The sequence below is a fragment of the Drosophila sulfurigaster genome, chromosome 2R, assembly GCF_023558435.1.
Source record: "Drosophila sulfurigaster albostrigata strain 15112-1811.04 chromosome 2R, ASM2355843v2, whole genome shotgun sequence".
NCBI lineage: Eukaryota > Metazoa > Arthropoda > Insecta > Diptera > Drosophilidae > Drosophila > Drosophila sulfurigaster.
Genome location: NC_084882.1, coordinates 10,567,067 through 10,590,145, shown reverse-complemented (window position 1 = coordinate 10,590,145; position 23,079 = coordinate 10,567,067). Strand labels below are relative to the sequence as shown.

Sequence of the window (23,079 nt, the reverse complement as noted above, 5' to 3'; positions counted from 1 at the left end):
TTTAATGTTATACATAATTTTATAATGAATTTTGTATAAATTAACCTAAAAATAATCTTTAGTACATTTTGAGAGCAAGTGAATAATTATAAAATTTATTTTTAACCCACTAACACATAGGGTAAAAGGGTATATGGGAAATGTATGTAACATACAGAAGGAGGCACATCCGCCTTATAAAGTATATGGTATATATTCTTATAGTAATTAGCGTCAACGGCCGAGACAATTTATAGTAGACCGTCCGTGTGTCTGTCGTCTGTCCTAATTCTCAGAGACTATAATAAATAAAGATATAATTTTTTTGACAGCAAGTAGATCAAGTTGCCTTCAAATATTTGCCTCGCCTCCAACGACCCCGCATATCGGAAAAACCGAACACAAATCGTAATATTAACCATAATGTTTATGAATCATGGAAATTTGGTTTCGATCGGATAGAAATTGTTAAAGTTCTTTAAAACAGTACTTTTGTACAAACGCCTACTGCAACAAGTCAAAATGGTATATTTTGTATTCTACTTTGAATGTAGTATAATATTGATATATCAAATATAGCCTTCGGTATATTTATGTATTTTTGTGGCATATTAATTTCTTAAATTGGAATTGGGTAACGCGTAACTCACAGTTGAACACACTCGGCTTTCGTACTTTTTTCACCTTTTTTTATTATTTTAATTTAAGACTAAGACTATTTTATATATTTTCAATATATTATATATTATTTGTGTATGTTACATGCAGTGCAAAAGTAAGCTATAAACTTCTCTCAGCAGCTTCTGCTTCTTTCAGATTTAAGCAATAATTGTGGCGTCAACCCTCACTTAGGATCTTCCTCGTTGCGAAGACTAAAAACATATTGTAGCGCAATTTAAAAAATAAAATTAACTTGAAAGGACACCATGGCCGAGTGTCCTTGAATACCACACACACACACACACATACTCGAAGGATATATTTACAAACTTGCCGTGCAGATACTTCGAACAATAGAAGGCAGACAAGGAAAAAGTTGTGCCCGCCTTTGCCTCACAGACAGACAGAGAGAATGAGAGAGAGACAGATGCAGGACAACGGAGACTGAGGAAACCTCAAGTATATATAGACATTCTTAAAGTCCGGCTGTGTCCTGTGTGTCTGGAGAAATATGCCAGAATTGCAACATAACTTGCAGCTTATTATTTTTTATTGCGGCTAATAAGCTTGACTTGCCAGTTAATGGGGCTTTTCCTTTTCCGTTTACCACTGCACACGAAACCTGTCGTAAAGTTTATAATGAAAATAATTTCAGCTCAGTGTTATGCTCCGAAACGGAAAATAGAAAGTAGAAAGCAGAAAATGCCAAATGCCAAGAGGCAAATGGCAACTGGCAACTGGTTGCTTTTATCTCTCTTCCACACATCTCTGTTTGTCACTTCAGACTGTCAAGTGAGTTGAACCCTAAACACACATTGGAAACCATTTGCGAAGTGAAAGTTTCCAAAATTTTCGTATTTTTCACACACATTCGAGCTTATTAAAGTAACCATTTTGCACACTTTTCATTTATTTTATATACACATAGCATTTCCTTATTGAAACTTTTCCGACTGCATTCCCAGCTTTTGTTTGGCTCTCGTGGTGTCCCAGCAAATGTTTCCCATTTGTTTAGCATTGTCCACAACAATGAAACATCGTCGCCCTACATTGTTATTGTCTTGCCTGTTTATTGCATTCACTGTCTACGAACTGTGTGTGTGTGTGCGTGTGTGGGTGTGTCCTTTGTAGCTCATTTGTGTTCTTGACCGGAAGTTGTTTTCTTCACAAAAGACATCACATGTAAATGCCCCACTCCGGGCATTCCTTTTTTTTGCCTTTGGTTTCGTTATTGTCTTCGCATCAAGGAGCTTATAATATTTAGATGCCATTTAACTAAAAGACACACACATTATTTGCCTATTTGAGACACATCAGAATAATCCATGTACATTATATTAAACTCTTTGTTAGAGACGCAATAATCTGTTAGACTGTAAAAATAAATTAATTATTAAATGCAAAGGTAGCTGAAAATTTAACAAATGCTTTTAATGAGTATTATTCTTAAATTTCTATGTACAAAAGAAATGTATTTACAGCTTACAAAAATATTTAAACACATTAGAATGAGTGCTGTGGAAAATGAAAGAAAAACGTGAAATATCTAAACAAAAAATTTAAAAAGACAAAAATGTTTATTTGATAAACAAAGTAAAGAACAAAATCTCTATACAAAATTAAATACACTAAACACATTGTGGATTACGAAACCTTCGCCTGCATTCACAACTAATCTACGAAGTTGCATTTGTATGTCGAAGTCTGCAGAGATTAAATACTTGTATGAGCTTAACATTTTTTTGAGTTGACCATTTAGCAATTAATTTTCAATTTATTGCCACTCTTTGAGCACATAATTGCATAATTATTTTATAAATTAACCCAACTCGAACAACAATGCGCAAACTCAAAACACAAAAAAAAAAAGAAATTGAAACCAAAACAACATTAATCCACCACAATCAAAATGCATTAATCTTGAACTTAATAGCTGCACACAGCAATAAATAAACTAAAATGTGCTCACCAAAACACACAAAACGCTGCCAGGCAATTAAAACTAAAATTAAAGCGAACAAAAAACAAGGTTGAAATCAATGATTTAAATTATAAATTATTTTCCGTGACGGACTCGAGACTTTTCCCCAAAGAATACATATATTGGGAATGTGTGCGATCCCAAAATGTCCTGAGAGGCGCGATAAAAGCGCTCTTTACTCTGTATGTGTGCGTGTGAGAGTGTGTGTGTTAGAGGCGAAAAGTTGTATGAAAAGTTGCGTTTAACAATTTGTCCGATAAGAGTTCCCAATAGCCCCAACGATTTCTGGGCTGCTTTGCTGGCACAGCGCACAGCACACAGAGTTTAATTTATAACAACAATGGCATAACTGCGCCAAAAAGGTTACAAAAAATCTCTGACACTTGCTCTGCGGTGTCATTATTTTGGCACTGGGCCAGCAGCAACAACAACAACAACATCAATGGGAAAGTCAGTGCACTTCCTGCAACAATCCAGCAAACGAAAGAAAGCTAAGAAACTATGGCAACAAACTAACAAAAGCCAGCAGCACTCCAACTTCAACTCGAAAGCAGAAACTTTTCTTGGAAAACAAACTGCTTGGCCAAGAAAATTCTTGTCGGTCTTCTCTTGGTTAGCCACAATGCAAATAAAGATAAAAGCCGACACTAAAGTAAAAGTGGCAAATGCAGCAAAGAATTCTCGATAATACAAATAACTGCTACTTTTATGCCATTTTTATATTGATGTGTCCTCGATTTCTCTTCTGCTCTCATCTTCTTCAATCTCCTATCTCCCATTTCTCAGATCTCAGTTTTCAGTTTCAGTCTTGTTGGTTCCTTGCTCTCGTTTTCGAATCGACACTTTATAAGTTGACTTTTTCCCTCTTTCCTTTCAATTTACTTGTATTTTTTTTTTCGAAAAGTTTCCTGCACTTTATGATTTTTGTAGAAACTTTTGGCAGTTCGGTTTTGCGCTTCATTTTGCTCTGGCCTCTCTTATTTTTATTGGTCCAGCCTGGCATTATGTTTGCTGCCAAACTATATTGATGATTATTATAGTAACAATGCATTAAATCCTCGAAAAGAAAACTTCTTGACACTTTTCTACATGGTTTTTATTTTCTTTTTTTGCGTTTCAATTATAAAGTTTATTTTTCTCGGACACGTCGCTTGCAGATGTTTCCATATGAAAGTATTATTTAAAGATAGGATAAACCTAAGGAAATAAGTAAACAATTTAATGTGTGGAGTTTTCGATTTATCAGCCTCCCAGTTCATGCTAACACACATCTGTATTAACGGAATCGATTATAATGTAGGGACTGTTGCACTTTACAAAAGTTGACAAGAACAAATTGAGCAAGCTCCATATAAATTCAATGAAAATAAATCACTGAAGTCTTCGCACCGTTCACACACCCAACACACACGCTCGCACAACAAAGAACTAGACACGCCTCACAAACTACGAACCACCAATGGGGACTTTGCTGCTGCAGTATTGTGTCGGTCTTTAAGACATTGTCCAAACAGACAGGCAAATTATACGCACAAGCAATAACAATTTATATGGCTGGAGACATTTTAACTGAGGCGTACGTGCTGTTCAGCTACATGGAGACTAGAGACTAGAGGCTGGAGGCTGGAGGCGTGCAAAAGGTGCGTCAACCTTGGTGAAGACAGCAGCATTTCGAAATTAATGATAATTGACAGAATAAACGACAAGTTGAGCTGCCAAGCTGACTCGATGCCAATGCTGGGCAGAAGCTGCGGGCTTCTGTCCATCGCTGACGTTAGTCATAGGATATAATAGTCAGTGACATTAGAAGCCAATAAATAAGGGAACGAACACAAACAGCAACCCAGACGTGCTGGCAACGCGTCGAATACGCAACATCAACGCAAATTTCCAATGCCGTTTTGGCTGCCGTTAATATAATAAGTAACATAACATATACGTATGAAATGAGAGTTGTCATTTAATCAGAACAAGTCGAGAGTCGACTTCAACACATGGTTTATAGACATCGCAGAAGCAGTTCGTATTCTGAAATAATAAAGAGAAAATTAACACATTTTTAGAAGTACATTTTAATAATTTTCCCAATCCCAGTCTGCTTTTATCTTGCATCCGAATTGAGCTTACAAAATTCAAATTGTTTTCCCTTGACTTTAGTACTTGGCTTGCCTAATATAAAACTTGCGCTGATTGTTTAAAATATTTCTCTCTGAATATTTTCTATTATGTCGTTATTCAATAAATAATTCAGTTTAAATAATAAATACACTCTGTACTCTTTAAATGTATCTTTATGTTATTACTTCATAAAGTTGTCCAATTATTATTACTATTATACCAATATTTTAATTTTTTTTTATCATAAATTAGTTGCAAAATAAAACATAAATTAAACGAATAATACTATTAATACTGGTATTAACGTTTTACCTGTCAAAATAATCTATTTTCTAGATCTAGTTAAAGGTGGAGCCTCAAGCGATCTTAGACTTAATAAAAAACGCTTCAAATTTAATTTGCCTGAGGACTTTTTTGAGTTAGCAGCCAAGAAGCAGAAGCCAATGCAAGAGGCTCATTACATTGCGCCTTTGTCAACTGATGTTTCGGCAGAGGTGTCAAACAATTTTACGGTTAATTGCATGAAAAGTCGATTGGAGGGCTCCGTATAGGATTTCACTTGCTAATTGGACAGTTAATTTCAGTGGCCCTCATCGCACTCTGTTAATCAAAGGCTGTGTCGTGTTCGCTGCTGTTGTTGTTGCACTTTTGAAACGTGCACAGGACGTTTAATGACGTCGACTTCGAAGAAATAAGGAGGGAACTAAGAAGGATATAAACTATAAAATGCCTATCAACACGTATGCGTTGCCTGCCAAAGCGTGGCATGGCGTTGAAGTGGAAGTTTATTAAAATAATTAAAACTGATTTGTCGTAAATTATATTGAGCAGTCAAACATTGGGGAATCTCTTTTGGCCCACTCAATTTGCTTTCGTTTGTCATGCACGAGTTTCTCATTCAATTAAACGATACGCAATGTCAATGGAATGTCAAGAAATGTGAATACGTGACTTGTGGGTTTTGTGGCAGTTGCTCCAGCTCTGCGCGTCAAGTCAGTTTTCAAGTGAATTTATTAATTGCAAACAGGCATCCTGATTTAGCTAGCAAGTGTGTATAAGCCATATAATAATTACATTCACCTGTGAATGGTTACGAAAACGGATCTTAATTAAGCTTCACAGATATGTAACTGTAATAGGAGTCTGTATTCTTCAGGAATTTGAGTATCTTAAATTTCATTTTTCGTTTCATTTTGATTCGCTTTGATTCTTGATGCTTCCGCAAGACTTGGCAATTATAAATATTCACTCAATGCAAAAAGTCATAAACTTTTCTGCAAAATTCATCGAACTATCAAATCGCATGCCACCCCTCCTCCCCCTGCATATTTTGACGTTGATCCTGCAGCATTTGGTTCGGTGTGGTGGCCGAGTGATTTGTGTGCTCGGAACAAGGCCAACTTTTTGTTTTGGGACTTATGAGCTCATATTTTGCAGGCAGAAATTGCGGCTTAGTTTCAACCCGCCAAGCAACGAGTATTGGCCATATTTTGGCTTTGTGCGTCGAACAATGCGAAGCAAATAAGTTTGCAAAAAGGGGTATTCTGGCCATTCTCGTTAACTGCCAAAGCAATTCTTTTAGTCTTTCCTTTTTGCTGGTGTTTTCAAAAGCGCAAGACAGGCAAATAAGCAATCAAAGACTCCAACAACCAACAACCAACAGACAATCGAGTCAAGGGAGGGACAGCGAGATAGAACCAGAAGCATTAGCTTCAATTCCCCTTGGACGTGTGTGTTGATGCGCACAAAACCGGAAATGAAACTTTTGCCAATTGAATTATGGACAACAAATTGCGCTTTACTTTTGCGATGTGTCCAATTCAGAGAAGATTCCTGTTCTATACCAATTTTATCTATTTGACTTCTCGCATTGTTTCGTCTTCAATCTATTTTCTTGTAACTCATTTATTAATACAAATCATTTATGATTTTGTTTTCGCAACTGTTTTAAATGTTGTACGTTTACTTTATTTTTTGATCAAATTTGAATGAAACTATGAATAAATTTGTAACGATTATCAAGACACTTGAACACCGACGCAGCGCTTTATTGTTCCATATTAAAGAGTTGGCTTGCTTGCTTAATACATAACACTCTATGTTTCATTGAACTGCTGACAAACTTTGTAGGGGCTTACTACACCAATCACTACATAATCAACCACAATTGTGTGAAAGCATATACAATATATTTCCGTAAACGCTTCAGTTTACCTTTATCATAAACATGAGTTTATGCTCCATACTATATATTTTGATGTAACAAATTTTTATTCACAACTCTTATCTTTCTTTATAAAACTGGAAAAATTTCCACCATCGCTGTCTCATTCAAATATTTTTAGCAAGCGCTTCGAACTATTATTATTTCAGCTCATTTAAATCATTTTATAACTGTTCAAAACATACAATTTAACTGCAGATTCTTGGTTTATCAATAATTTCAAAATCCATCACTAACATTATTCAAGAACCTGTTTTATGTTTCGTACCTTTTATTTTCTCGGAAAATTTTCACCATCTCAATCATCAGTTTATGCTTAATATACTTTCATCTATCATATTTTTTAAACATCACTTCTATTTGATATATATTTTCATGTGTTAGTGTTTGTATCAAAAACTTGCTTCATTTTAGAACTGTTGAAAAAATACAGTTAAACTGAAGCTTACAAAATCAATCACTATCGCTATTGGAAGAAATCTCATGAGCATCTTGTTCTGGATTATTTTCCTGCTTTGGATTGTCATCATTCGGCTCATGTTCCTCATCAGATGATCCCATGGGTGCAGTTTTTAACCGTGCTATCAGCTCCTTTGCAGGATTGAATATTCCATTCGTTTGCTGTGAGCAAATAATGCAACGTTGCGATTTTTTTGTATTGCGCCAGCGCACATTTCTCGCAAAAGTAATGCTTGCACCTGGAATTTAAATAGAAACTCATTAGCATAAGCAACTTTAGATTTAAACTTAAAACTACTCACTTCGTGACCACAGGATTGACAAAGCTTTCACGACAAATGTAGCATCTGAATGGCAACGTTTCCTCATCCGAGTGAATCTCATATTTGTGCTCATCACCATCCGAATCGTTGTCGCCGCGTTTCTGTGCCTCGTGATCCATTTCCAGCTGCCAGCCCGCCTTGTAATCGCTGCGATCGTGCAGGAATTTGCAGCTATCGCCAAATCCACAGTAGCCCGTCTCCTTGAAGTCCTTGCAGATATCCGGCTGATAATCCCAGCGTACCGTAGCACGCAGAAAGGCCGGCGCCCGGATGGGTCCACTTCTCACCATGCCCGAGCTGGCGTTGCCCGCCACCTTGTCGGTCTTCTTGTAGTACTGCGCATAGTTATTGATCCCCCGGTAGATCTTATCGTCTGCTTTGCCCTCCAGCTCTTCGTTTATTTTAATGGATCGCGCATGTATCGACTGTGCATCGCGGTCCATTGCCGTGTCTATTTCATTCACCGACGTGGCGCCTTGATCTTGTGGCCCATTCGGCAACGCCTCCCGCTTCGATTTATACGCCACGCCAAAATCACTTCTCTCTTCACTCGCATCTTTTTCGCTGTCCGATGAATCGACGACTGTTTTTCGCTTGGCCAGGCTTTTAGTGCTCTGGAAGTTGGGATTTGTGCGCTTTCGACGATTTTCGGCACGCGCCAAGGCACTTAACTTATTCTGTTGTTCATCGTCGCTGTTTTTAGCTGTAAATAGTTCGTATTAGAAATTCTCCTATTTGGCGCCAATTCTCTGCTTACCTGATTCATTACTGCTGCTACTGCTGGCTTTTTTCCTTCGCATAGCAGCTCCTCGGTTAATATTGCGCTTCTTGAAGCCAAATGCGGAAGTCGTTGGCGCTTCATCTTCCTCCATTGTGCGTTGTATTATAAATAAACAATTCAATTAACACCGTCACAGAACTCTTGCCGGCTTATCATATGGTTTACAACAATTTAGTGTTGCAGGTAACCCTACAACAGTATTTAACAACACTATTGCGCAGGGAGAACGTATTTCAGGGATGGCAAAATTAAGTCGCCACTCGAATTTTTATTTAATACTTATTTGATTTGATAATGTTTAAAGTTATAAAAAAAAAACTTATAAAGAGAGTTTTATTTAAATTTACGCTCAACCCATTTAATTTTAATTATTTATCAATTGTAGAGTTGCAGTAATGAGCGTGAATTATTATAATGATAAAAGTTAATTAATATAAAATATAAATAATTAGTCAACTTAATTCATTCAGATTAAAAAACTAAGATTTAAAAACTAAACTTATTAATTTAAACTCAACACTATATAATATGGAGGGTAAAAGTAAACTTAACATGGTATTAAATATTTAATAAATGTGTAGAAATTTAACACTCACACCTCATTCTTGTCGTTTCTGTGAATAGTAATAAGTATATAATATAAAAAACACAATAAATAAAATAAGTTAAACGAAATGCAACTACAATTTTAGTTGGTATACCTTTGACATTTTGAATTGGTATATTTGCAAATCAAGCTTGCGGTCACACTGTTTGGGACGTACTAAACTTCATTTAAAATAAATTTTAATCAAGGTAATCATTAGTAGTTGTTGAACTTATGCCAACATATAATATTTGATTTACTTATAGATGACTCTGGAACTGGTGTCCACCACAAAATCCTTCGAAGGCGAGCAGCGTGTCTACAAGCATCGTTCCAATGTCTTGGACTGCGACATGACCTTTGCCGTCTATTTGCCGCCGGCAGCCGTCGAAGATAAAGTCGAATGTCCGGTGCTCTACTTCCTCAGTGGTCTTACGTGCACCCACGAGAATTTCATACAGAAAAGCGGCTTCCAAGCGACTGCAGCGAAACACGGTCTCATCGTTGTGAATCCCGATACGTCGCCGCGTGGCATCGATATCCCTGGACAGGACGATGCCTATGATTTTGGCAGTGGTGCCGGCTTTTATGTGGATGCAACTGAAGCACCGTGGTCGAAGCACTACAAAATGTACAGCTACGTTACGCAAGAATTGCCGGCAATAATCAAAGCCAATTTCCCAACTTTGGCTGGCAAACAAGGAATATTTGGCCATAGCATGGGCGGACATGGTGCCTTAATTTGTGCTTTGAAGAATCCGGGTCTCTATCAATCTGTCTCGGCATTTGCCCCCATCGCAAATCCCTCAGAGTGTCCATGGGGTCAGAAGGCCTTCAACGGTTACCTAGGCGCCAACACCACGGACTGGGAACAATGGGATGCCACCAGTTTGGTGTCAAAATATGCGAGTACTCCACAAGAGCTATTTATCGATCAGGGATCGGCGGACAACTTTCTAACCGGCAAGCAACTACAGCCTGAGAAACTATTAGCTGCAGCTGCTCCTAATGATCACATCCAGACCATCTTTAAGCAACGTGATGGCTACGATCATAGCTACTTCTATATAGCTACATTTGTGGCCGAACATATTGTTTATCACGCCAAGCTCTTGAAGGCATAAATTAAAACTTTAAATATTGACTTGTTTCTGCTATATCATTAATATGCGCGAATAAAATTTGTACATTGTCAATTCGATTTTTGTGTCCACTATATACGCTTTTATAAAAAGAGCAAAGAAACTATATAGTATATTTACGTACCATATACAAGGTGTACCGGTATGAAATCAGCCGCTAGATAGAAATGTCTCGTTAGGGAACATTTGTTGTTAACGAGCCTTTATTAATTTTTTTTTTGTGATTGCTATGACATCTGTGAAACATATTTAGTATACATCAAGTCATTGAACAGACAACAATATATTTTTTAATCGTGTTAAAAATGTCGAATTTTGTGCCAGAAAGTGATGATTGCGGAACGCATTGAAAACCAAAAAGTGTGGTGTACTACGAGCTCCTAAAACCTGGTGAAACCGTTAATACTGATCGCTTCCGACAACAAGTGATCAATTTGAACCATGCATTGATCGAGAAACCACCAGAATAGGCCATGGTAAATTTGCTCCATGACAATTCACCTGACCACAAAGCAAAACTGGTTCAGGATACTCAAAACAGTTGGCTGGGAGCTGCTACACCACCCGCTGTATTCACCAGACTTGGCTCCTTCCGACTACCATTTGTTTTCATCGATGGGACACGCATTGGCTGAGCAGCAGTTTGATTCCTACGAGGAGGTCGAAAATTGGGTGTCTGGTTGGTTTGCTTTAAAAGACGAACAATTTTATTGGCGTGGTATCCACAAATTGCCTCAAGGGTGGTCAAAATGTGTAGAAAACAATTGCCAATAATAAAATGTTTTTTACTTTCCCATTAATAATTAGAGTTTTATGTTCACAAAAAAAGGCTCATTTCATACCGGTACACCTGATATGTCCGTGAGCTGATAGTCAGATCCATCTAGGTTGTACACCTAAATATCTTATTTTATACATCTACATTTATATATCTACGTAAATGTTATTTTAGATTTTGATTACACATCGTTTTCTAGTGCGAATAAAAAAACAACGGTTTGGGTATCACACAGTCGAGGTCTGTAGTACAGACTCTGTACCCTAGTTTTATTAATTGTTTTAAGGAAATTTGACAACACTACTCGATATTAAAATATTAGGTAACGATAAAAAATTGCTAATCAATGCTGTTAATAATGAGCAATATAAATATCTGAATCAACTTTTAGATTTGAGGTTTTAGTCTGAATCAACGGCAGTTGTAGAATTGCAATTTAAGTAAGTTCGCGATGCTCAATTATGGACCACATAGGCGTTAACGTCAACTTCGATGATATAACATTGTCGAATAAAGCAAGAATATAGACAAGAACAAATTTGGATATTGTATTTCTAAATGTGGACATATTTTGTTAAAGATTGCTCAAGGTAGTTATGGCGTTGTATACAAGGGAGTTTGGCGAACTGATGCTCAAGAATTAGAAATTGCTGTGAAATTTATTATTCATCATTTTAAAGACGGGGAAGACTTGGAAAAGAATATCTTTCGAGAAATACAAAACCTCAAAAAATGCATCCATCCGAATATTATCTCACTATATGGAGTATTTGGTATTTGGTACTCTCACTCAAAGTTCTGACTGACTGAGTGAGACATTGAGTAAAACGGATTTGGCAAATGTGGTAAAGGCATGAGTAGAAAATTTACTCTATCCAAACGGCGACGCAATACACGAATGAGTTTTACGACCGAGTACTCGGTTAGTTGTGCGTCGCATTGGTGACGTCAAATTTATTGCGTTTGTTTTTGTTGTTTTTGTATTGCTTTTCAATACAAGACATAGAAAAATAGAAAGACATGAATTAATTATTAAATATGTATGTATAGAAAAATAGAAAGACATGTAAATTTATATATATACATATATACATATGTCGCAGTGTGATTCCCAGTAAATGTAGCATACTGGTAATTTGGGAATTCGGGGAATTCCTGCTTCTTTTACTCGTTGATATTGAGCGAATGCACGGCAGTAGAAGCAGAGACGCTCTGATGCTGAGTGAGGTTCGATGGTAAGATACCAAGAGTCTTGAGTAAGACAGAGATGGCTGTATACGCTCGACTTGAGTGAGTTTATGACGTGAGCGCGTATGCAAGAGTCAGTTGAGCTTGGGTATTCGAACCAAACGGAACTCGCTGTGCAGCTGCGAAAATCAATAAAAGCATCAAGATGGAAAACATACCCTTGCCGCCGACATATATATGTATAATTATTAATGTGTTATTCAATTTACACATATATTATGTACATATATTCATATATTATGTTCTACATACGCAAAACACTAAGTTCTTACGTCTTTCGTCCAAGCTCTGCCTTCTTATCGTTAAATTTTGCTCCTGATCTGCCTGCCATGAACGACGAGAATGCCAAAATTTCATTCGAATACTCGAAACATTTACTCTGCATTCACTCATTCTATCCATTACGCTTTGGGTTGAATTGAACTCATTCTGCATTTAACGAAAACAACCCTTACCAATGCGCAATTCACTTTGTTGAAACCGGTTTGGCACGCCGAATTGCGACTTAAGCTTATTGTACTCAAATAACCGAAAATTTTGAGTGCATTCATGCAGACCTCTAATACAGATACCAGACATCGTCACGGGTGGCAAATTTCGACACTCGACTCACACCCGTACTTTTAAGAGTGCGAGTGCTACTCGTGCACTCGCAAAACGAGTGAGAGATACACACTTATTCAAAATCATGCGAGTGCTGCGAGTATGAGTCATTGTCATACTCGAGCCTTTCTTGCACTCGGCTCGTACACACTCGTGTCTCGCGGGTGGTTGTTCTTCGTGCAACCGACCATTTTAGACACTCTTGACGAAATGCTCTGACACTCGCGAGTGTTTTGCTCAGACACTCGCGAGTGTTTTGCTCAGACACTCGCGAGTGTTTGATCAGACACTCGCGAGTGTCTGAGCAAATACTCGGGTGTTTTTCCCCCACCCCTATTGATGCTTGTGTGTCGCGGCTCGCGGGTAGATTTTATGACTTTTGACTTCTTTGAATGATTTTTGGGTGTTTTTTTACTTTAACAAATGGTCAAATAAAATATCAGGTGGTTTTTCCTGAAATTTATGGAAATTGCACAAATTTGCAAAATACCCTTTTGTAATTATATAGGCATTTACAATAGTGTTATAAACAGGTAATAAAATTTCTGATTTTCCGGATATTGATGAATATAAAAACCCAAAACTCATAAAACAGGTAAAATTTCACTTTACAAACCCCGGATTTTCCACATTTCCTATTGAATTATAATATTAATTAGGTATGAATGGGCGTTACATTTTGTCGGGTCAGGTCAGGTTGGTAAATTTTCAAGAAATAAAATGAGTGCAAGAACAGCGCACCAGCAATAACAAGAACAATACAAAAAGCCGACGGCATTTCTTGCATCTCAATATACATACACACAAACGTACATATGTATGTACATACATACAATCGTGCCGGTCCACTCATAATTTTTTACCCATAACCACCGGCACCGGCTTTACCCGAGTGCATAGAATCACCGATCGCAAATTGCCGAGTATGCCTCGGCACTCGCACTCGCGAGTGTGAGGCTCGCGAGTGGCGAGTATGCCTCGGCACTCGCACTCGCGAGTGTAAGGCTCGCGATACACTTATTGCTCATGAGTATAAGGCTCGCGAGTGTGTGTATTTTGGCCACTCGCACTCGCGAGTGTAAGGCTACCGAAAAGGCACATGAGTAACGGGTGCACCCGTTGAGTGTGTATACCCGTGCCGTTCTCTGACAGATACTAATATAGACGAGCATGTATATACATACATACGTATACGCGTAGATAACAGGTTGGCTGATAAGTTCCCGGTCTGACACATAGATGGCGTCGTTAGTATTGAATTTTTGGCGTCTTCATAGGTGTGAGAGATTTGATGAAAACGCCGTTGTATTTTAACTTAACTTTATTGATTACATTAAACGTATGACTTGTGAAATTGAAAGCACAAATTCAAGTGGCTTCGCCATGAAGTTGGCTGCGATCGATTAACGGGTTGCCCAACTAAACGTTTGGTGTTGCCAGCATATGGGCAATAGGTGGATGACAGAGTTGCCACAGTACTCCCCCTCTAGACACGTCTTTCATAAGTTTTTGTGCACCGAGTCTTTGTGGTTAAGGAATCCTCCGTCTCGTTGCTAGAGTCGTTGCTCTCTAAGTATGCTGGTTTCAGTCTGTCCACTGAAATAGATGTGTCCTTGCCATTCATTCGAATCACAGAAACTCGATCTGAAAGCTTGTCGATCACTTGGTATGGCCCAGAGTATGGTGGCTGCAGCGGTTGCTTCACGGCATCGGTTCTCACAAACACATGGGAACATTCGTGGATGTGCTTGTGAATGAATAGTTTAGGCTTGCTGTGATGTGCTGCCGAGATGGGCTTTAGCGCTTGCATGCTTGTTCGAAATTCACTCACAAATTCAGCTGGTCTTGGCGGCGAATTTAAATCTGCAAAATAATCATTAGGCAGATGAAGTGTACATCCATAAAGCATCTCAGCAGCCGAAGCTTGTAAGTCCTCCTTGATGCAAGTACGGAGGCCAAGGAGGGCGGTAGGAAGCACTTTTAGCCACGGTGTCTCGGAGTCGCACATCAACGCAGCCTTCAAGGACCTATGCCAGCGCTCGATCATACCATTTGACTGTGGATGGTACGGAGTTGTATGGATATGATTGCTTCCAACGAGATTCGCTAATGATTTGAAAAGTGCGGATTCAAATTGCGTTCCTTGGTCTGTCGTTATGATCCTTGGACAGCCAAATCGCGCTATCCAGCAGTTCCAAAAAGCTCTGCAGACAGTTTCCGCAGTCATGTCTCGAAGAGGACCGCCCCCGGCCAGCGAGAGAATCTGTCAATCATTGTGAGGCAGTACCTGTATCCGTCGACCAGTGGCATAATGACAATGTCCAGATGGACATGCTCGAATCGATGATCTGGAATCGCAATCTTTTCAGGCAGCAATGAATTGTGTTTGTGGATTTTCGCCTTTTGACATGATAAACAATTCCTTGACCATGACAGGACATCTTTACACATAGAAGGCCACACGTACTTGTGCCGGATTTGTTTAAGCGTTGCTCTGCCGCTAGGGTGTGACAATCCATGTACGTGGGAGAAAATGCGGTGTCGCAATGACTGAGGAATGTATGGACGAACGGATCCGGTCGAAACATCGCAGTACACAAAAACTTCTTTGGTGAGCTCCACAGGTTGCAGCTGCAGCGAAGTTGTTCCATTTAGAAGTGCAGATAACTCGCCGTCTGATGCTTGCGCCTCTTGAATGCTTTTGGCGTCGAGTGATGACGGCATGGATATTGCGTTTAAACGCGATAATGCATCTGCAACCACGTTTTCGTCGCCACTCAAATGACAAATTGAGGTTGAAAATTGGGAAATGAAACTAAGATGTCGCAATTGGCGAGGTGACGCCTTCTCCGGTCGCTGTGAAAAGGCATAAATTAGGGGCTTATGATCGGTTTTGATCACAAACACTCTTGCTTCCAACACATGCTTGAAATGTTTTATCGCCTCGTAGATTGCCAACAATTCGCGGTCGTAGGTGCTGTAGTTGCGTTCTGTACTATTGAGCTTTTTGGAATAAAATCCAAGAGGTTGCCAACCATGTTCAGAGCTCTGCTCCAAAACAGCTCCAATTGCTGTGTCCGATGCGTCACACACCAGGCAGAGATCAGCGCGTGGATTGGGGTAGACGAGCGTGGTTGCGTTTGCCAAGCTTTTTTTGCATTCCAGAAAAGTGTTTATAGTTTCAGGATTCCAATCAATGGGACGCCTGTCATTCTTTTTCATGTTGCGTGTTAAGTCGTTGAGGGAGCCTGTATTCGCGAAGCGTGAGGGATGCAGCGTCGATAATAATTCAAAATTCCCAGGAATCGGCCCAATTCACAGATTGTTTGTGGCTGTGGGAAGTTCAACATCGCGCTTATTCGGTCCTGTGGTGGTTTTATGCCTTTGCTGCTAACCACATAGCCAAGGAACTGTACCTCTGCCTGGGCAAAATTGCATTTGTCTCGGTTGATGACCAATCCATGTGTCTTAAAAATGTTAAGAACATTTTGCACGTGTTGCTTATGCTGTTCTTCCGAGCTCGACATGATGAGAATGTCATCAACATAACAAAACACGTAGTCAATTTCACGGAAGATCTGGTCAATGAACCGCTGGAAGGTTTGCGTTGCATTTTTTAGTCCAAATGGCATAAAAACAAATTCAATCAAGCCAAATGGAGTGCAAATAGCCGTCTTCTCTATGTCCTCCTGCGCCATGGGAATTTGGTAATAAGCCTTTTCGAGATCGAGCGTTGTGAAAATTTTCTTATTGTGAAGGCGATCAGCAAAATCCTGAATGTGTGGAATCGGATAACGGTCTGGAACAGTTATTCCATTCAGGCGCGCCAAGATCCATCCTTTTTAGCCACCATGTGCAAGGGACTGGCCCATGGGCTTTTGGAGTAACGGCAAATTCCCTTATCAATGAGCGTATTGACTTGCGATTTGGCTGAAGCAAGTTTCTCGCCAGATAATCGTCTAGGTCGCTCAGCTACAGGTGCGCCGCTTGTTTTAATGAAGTGACAAACGTTGTGTGCATGGACTCGCTCGAGAGAAACCATTTTGTCGATCTTTTGCACATCAGCTGACAAATTCGATGACTTGAGTTCCAGCGATTTTTGTAAGTCGTGTGACGGATCAGTGGTGCCATGGTGAGTTGACTTTGAGTTGTCAAGCAATCGTTGTCCACTGACGTCGACGAGGAGATGATGAATCAGCGATGATGAATGGCCATGTGAACGAGTGATACAGGGCCAGGTCGAGCTGAAGAGTACAATTTCCGTAGGTTTTGATTGTAGATTGATTAGCGGCATACAGATAAAGTCTGCCGTTGATGCGTGTGTGCGGTGCCATGCTGCGTGGGATCACTGACACCACGGATCCGGAATCAATGAGGAATGATTGGTTTGACAAGCGATCTTTGATGTGTAGACGCCGGTCCAGGCCAATTTGTTGAATGTCGTTTGGAGCTTTGCGGCTGCTGGTGGTTACTGCGCTACCGTTTACCAGCTGAGTCAACGGTAGCATCTCTAGTTTGACGACTGGTAGCGTGGACATGCTGGTTGGCACTTGCGTGCATTCTCACCGAATCTAGTGTGGTAGAAACATAGTTTCGAACCGACATCATTAGAGCTATCATGTGGATGCCGTGACAATTGGGCATATTTTGATTGGCGTAGCTCGCCCTGAAGCTTGTCGACTTTTGTAGTGAGCGCTCGTAATGCCGATGTTACTTCTGACATGCCGGTTTGCTTGCCGCTCAGAGCATCAACTTGGTGCTGCTGCTCTGGTAGTGCCGTTGACTCAACAAATGCAGAACCTGGCTCGCTAGCTTCAAGCATTTTATCTGCAATCTCCGCCAATTTGTCAAGGTTGTTCTCGTCCCATACCGAAATGAGCGGTCGGATCGAGTTTGGAAGCTCCGCCAGAAACAACGATCGAATAACTGCCTCGCAGCCCGTGGTTGGTGCTAAGCGCCGCATGTGGTCAAGGATGTCTGACGGTTTCTTGCCAACAGTTTCGCCGCCACGCAAAAGTCTTTTCAGCTTTGAATCAGATGATTCTGCGAACTTGTCGAGCACGCGCTGCTTTAAAGTGGCATATTTGTTTGTCAGCGGTGGCGATGCGATCAGATCCTCCAGTTTGGCAATGACATCCTCCTCCAAATTCACAGATATAATGTCGAATTTGTTATCGTCAGTGACATTGTGCAGATGAAATAGGCGATCCAACTGAGAAAGCCAAAGCTGAGGATTAGTTTTGTTGAATTTCGGAATGCGAAGTTGCACGCATTGCGATGACAATCCAGCTGGTTGGCCATGTGACTGCAGTTGCTCGAGTTGCTGTTTCACATCCCGCAGTTGTTCTGCGAGGTTTTGATCGTGTGCCTGCATGTTTGCGTCAAAAAATTCGTCTTCAGTGTCTTGAGCTTGGAATTGTACTGAACGTAAACTGTAGTTGTGTTTTTGCATTCGAGGTCACCACTTTGGCGTCTTCATAGGTGTGAGAGATTTGATGAAAACGCCGTTGTATTTTAACTTAACTTTATTGATTATATTAAACGTATGACTGGTGAAATTGAAAGCACAAATTCAAGTGGCTTCGCCATGAAGTTGGCTGCGATCGATTAACGGGTTGCCCAACTAAACGTTTGGTGTTGCCAGCATATGGGCAATAGGTGGATGACAGAGTTGCCACAAATTCAAATTATTTTTATATAGTACTAACTTTCAAATGATTCGTGTCAAAATTTGACGTCTGTCAGTCAATTAGTTTGTGAGATAGAGCGTCTTTTGTGAAGCAACTTTTGTTATTGTGAAAAAAATGGAAAAAAAGGAATTTCGTGTTTTGATAAAATACTGTTTTCTGAAGGGAAAAAATACAGTGGAAGCGAAAACTTGGCTTGATAATAAGTTTCCGTAGTCTCCCTTAGGAAATCAACAATAATTGATTGGTATGCAAAATTCAAGCGTGATAAAATGAGCACGGAGGACAGTGAACGCAGTGGACGCGCGAAAGAGGTGGTTACCGTCGAAAACATCAAAAAAATCCACAAAATGATTTTGAATGACCGTAAAATAAAGTTGATCGAGATAGCAGAGACCTTAAAGATATCAAAGGAACGTGTTGGTCATATCATTCATCAACATTTGGATATGCGGAAGCTCTGTGCAAAATGGGTGCCGCGCGAGCTCACATTTGACCAAAAACCACCGTGCCACAAGTCATTGAGAACGATGGCAAAAATTCATGAATTGGGCTTCGAATTGCTTCCCCACCCACCGTATTCTCCAGATCTGGCCCCCAGCGACTTTTCTTGTTCTCAGACCTCAAAAGGATGCTCGCAGGGAAAAATTTGGCTGCAATGAAGAGGTGTTCGCCGAAACTGAGGCCTATTTTGAGGCAAAACCGAAGGAATACTACCAAAATAGTATCAAAAATTAGAAGGTCGTTATAATCGTTGTATTGCTCTTGAAGGAACTAACATATGTTGAATAATAAAAACGAATTTTGACAAAAAATGTGTTTTTCTTTGTTAGACCGGGGACTTATCAGCCGACCTGTTACAATACATACATAGCAGCGGTTTTGCTCATACAAAATATTTCTTTAATAAAATCCACCATTTTTATTTATAATTGTTGTAAATACATACGATTAAAAAAAAAAGTTTGTACCCCGAGCGGGCTCGAACCCGAGTCCCCGACTACCACAACAGTAATATGCTAACACTCTACCAATAGAGCTATCGCATTGCCTCTTGCATACAGATACAAATATAGAGGCGAGCATGTATATACGTATACGCATACATAGAAGGCGTTTTTGCCCATACAAAACTATTTCTTTAATAACTTAAACAATTTTTATCTGATCGCAACCAAATTTTCAGAAATCATAAATGTTATAGTTACTATTGTATATACCAAAATTCTATTCGCAATTCTAGCTTTACAATTACGCTTCTTATTCGATTTTTTGATTTGCGGGGGCGGAAGTGGGCGTGGCAAAAATTTGAAACAAACTTGATCTGCGTGCAAACATAACAAATGCTATCGAAAAAAATAAAAAATTATAGCTCTATCTCTTATAGTCTCTGAGATCTAGGTGTTCATACGGACGGACCGACAGACACACAGACGGACAGACACACAGACGAACAGACGGACATGGTAGCGGATATAAAATGAACTAACCTTTTTAATTTTGTATGGCTTCAGGTGCTCGTCCGAAAATCAATTATTTGATTCACGAAGATTATACTAATCTTTTTAATTCTATTAATGAAATTATTGAACGTTGATGGAAGGAAAGTCCAGTAGATCGACCAACGACTTTTTACCTATGTGAAAAGTTTCTTACAATAATTAATGTAATGTAAATGTAATGTTAATGTAAAATTATAACAAAAACAATGAACATAGATTCATACAATACAAGTTATGTACCAGAATGTATGTATAGTTTTCACAAATATATACGCCTTATTTGTTTTATTGAATTACCTTCTTATTGTTGCCTATTTATCTTTTACGGCATATCTGAAAATCTGGTTTAATATTAGCATTATTATTATTTTTACAATAGAAGGACCATTCCATCTATTTTTCCATTTTAGAGCATTTGTCCAAAACTAGAGAACTTAAGCAGTCAATCTGTTGCCAAAAGAAAAAGGGTACATTCTGTTATTCATAGTCATTTTGTTGAAAAACTCTATTTAGTTACGACACCAAGGTCAACCTAGAAGCGTAATGGTAACCAACTCAAGCTTGGCTTCAGTGACAACAACATACAAACACCATGTGCTGATGCTTGGTCCTCAGGATGAGTTTGATACACGGCAATATCTCAATCCAACCAATTTCGACTTTAGCACACTTAATAGCTTTCAGATCAGCCACTTCTGCTGCAAATAGTTTTTAATTTAAATGATTAGAATAGGATATCCTAAGTATTAAACTTAAAAAGTACAGATGTAATCGTAATTAATTTATCAAATTGTATTGTATAACAATTGGAAAATTCAATTCCAATACAAGATGCACATGTTCATAAACATAAAAGTTGTTGTGTAAAGAGTTCGATGCATTAAGCAAAGGAAATTCTGAGAAAAATCCATAAACAAAAGATTTGCTTCATGACTTTCAGCCTTTTGATGCATAATGCGAATAAACAAGTAAGAAAGTGTGATATCCGCTACCCATTTCGAATAAAAGCAAAACAGTGCGGTATTAATTTTAAAATATAGAAAATCATCAACAAAATTAATATACCAAAGGTTATATTTGGCTAGGAGCTCAAAATATACCAGATTATCAGCAAAAGCATCTAAGACCTCTACTAAGTAGGTTATGGTTAGCGGGTATCAAAATACAAATATGACAAAAATCAGCTGCAGCTTAATTACATTGGTTGACAATGAAGTACATCGATAAATGAAGTCTAGCTTTTAGTTTAAATCCTTGCCCAATCTCTACTGTAGCCATCTTTCATGGTGAGTTTTAAAAGTCTTAAGCATGTAAAAGTTCACTCCGAAGAAGATATATAAAAAACCAAAATGAAAAACCCGCCAATTAATAATTTTGCTAGCTTGTAATTTTAGGCAAAATGCGTTTTATACCCGCTACCCATAGGGTAGAAGGGTAATATAACTTTGTGCCGACAGGAAATGTATGTAACAGGTAGAAGAAGGCATCTCCGACCCTATAAAGTATATATATTCTTGATCAGCGTCAACAGCCGAGACGATCTAGTCATGTCCGTCTGTCCGTATGAACACCTAGATCTCAGAGACTATAAGAGGTAGAGCTATAATTTTTTCGACAAAATTTTTGCCACGCCAACTCCGCCCCCGCAAATCAAAAAATGAATAACAAGCGTAATTTTAAAGCTAGAGTTGTGAATTTTGGTATATATAATAATAATACTATAGTAGTTATGATTCCTGAAAATTTGGTTGCGATCAGATAAAAATTGTGGAAGTTATTAAAGAAATACTTTTGTATGGCAAAAACGCCTACTTACTAGGGGTCTTTGTAGCTTTGGCTAACAATCTGGTGTTTTGTGCATTCTATGGTATACTATATTTTGAATGTGGTATTATATCGATATACCAAATATACCATTTGGTACATTTTTAGTATTTTAACAGTATATTCCGTATATTTTGAGAAAAATACCGCAAAATATATTTCTTTTATTCAAAATGGGTAGCGAATATCTCACAGTCGAGTACACTCGACTGTAGCTTTCTTACTTGTTTTTAACTGTAAGGGTGGTCGCACGCGACGTTTACCAGAGAATTACCCATACACAAAATATATTTTTAGATTTTTGGGCAAAAATTTCATAACGATATCTCAACGGGAAATATTTATGGCCGCGGCTATATGCAAGCCCAACCGCTGTGCAGGGATTGGAGATATTCAAGCGTAATAATTTTAATAATTTTCGCATCGATATGTAACGAAGCAAGAAACATTCCTCTACCATAACATAACAACAACCGAAATCTAATCGACAGTCATTTAGGTGAACTGCACGCGATGAACCCGCTCGGAAGCATGGAAATACGCAACAGTCCGCTAGCGAGTTTCTGATGTCTGCATTTTGGGATACCCCATGGAATACTTTTCATTGACTACCTTGAAAAGGTGAGAACCATCAACAGCGACTATTACATAACGTTATTGATTCCTTTAAAGAACGAAATCGCCAAAAAAAAAACATGCATCCTCCGTAGAGTCGGAGAGGGTCTTCAGCAATGCAGGACAAATCATTTCAAATAAGCGTACAAAATTATTGGTTGAAATAAATATATAAATAGCAGTACAGGTAAACCTAAAAAATAAAAATTCATATTATATGAATAATAATTATTTATTATTTTTAGATAAAGTTTGGAAAACCAATTTCATACTCTCATAGTTGAAACAGATATGGATTATTTTAAGAACTAGTTCTCCACCTCTAGTACAAACAACAAAATAAAATGCAGCATAATTAAGAATTATCTGAGTACCCCATTGTTGTGTATTTGTGTTGAAAGCTTTCTTAGCAATTTCAAGGTTGTACGACATGAACGGAAATACGCAAGGGATCTATCAATTTTATTAGTAATCTATTATTTTATTAGGCAAAACTGATAATGTGGTAAGTTGAAAGATAACAACTTCTTATCAATGTTACCATAAATGCACAATTCCTCTGAATCAAC

The 23,079-nt window shown here is 38.6% G+C and overlaps 3 protein-coding genes and 1 long non-coding RNA gene across 4 annotated transcripts; 1 reads left to right on the top strand and 3 right to left on the bottom strand.

Moving 5' to 3' along the window:
- Nucleotides 1-1,531: 1,531 nt before the first annotated feature.
- On the bottom strand, nt 1,532-2,077 carry LOC133838855 (uncharacterized). The gene is made up of 2 exons (XR_009894008.1): nt 1,971-2,077; nt 1,532-1,914 (listed from the first exon to the last, which is right to left on the bottom strand). It is a non-coding gene; the product is annotated as an uncharacterized LOC133838855 (long non-coding RNA).
- A 5,138-nt stretch (nt 2,078-7,215) lies between these two features.
- Nucleotides 7,216-8,711, bottom strand: LOC133837832 (E3 ubiquitin-protein ligase RNF113A). The gene is given in 4 exon segments (XM_062268728.1): nt 7,216-7,616; nt 7,618-7,660; nt 7,724-8,447; nt 8,502-8,711. Coding segments are annotated over 4 exon segments (1,083 nt in total). The 5' UTR covers nt 8,617-8,711; the 3' UTR covers nt 7,216-7,415.
- A 469-nt stretch (nt 8,712-9,180) lies between these two features.
- Nucleotides 9,181-10,312, top strand: LOC133837590 (S-formylglutathione hydrolase). Its single transcript, XM_062268392.1, has 2 exons — nt 9,181-9,320; nt 9,378-10,312. Exon 2 carries the CDS (start codon nt 9,378-9,380, stop codon nt 10,233-10,235), a length of 858 nt encoding a protein of 285 aa, XP_062124376.1. The 5' UTR covers nt 9,181-9,320; the 3' UTR covers nt 10,236-10,312.
- Nucleotides 10,313-17,392: 7,080 nt separating this feature from the next.
- LOC133836672 (uncharacterized) lies at nt 17,393-18,256 on the bottom strand. Its single transcript, XM_062267263.1, has one exon. The coding sequence runs from the start codon at nt 18,254-18,256 to the stop codon at nt 17,393-17,395; it is 864 nt and encodes a 287-aa protein (XP_062123247.1).
- Between the last annotated feature and the right edge of the window lie 4,823 nt (nt 18,257-23,079).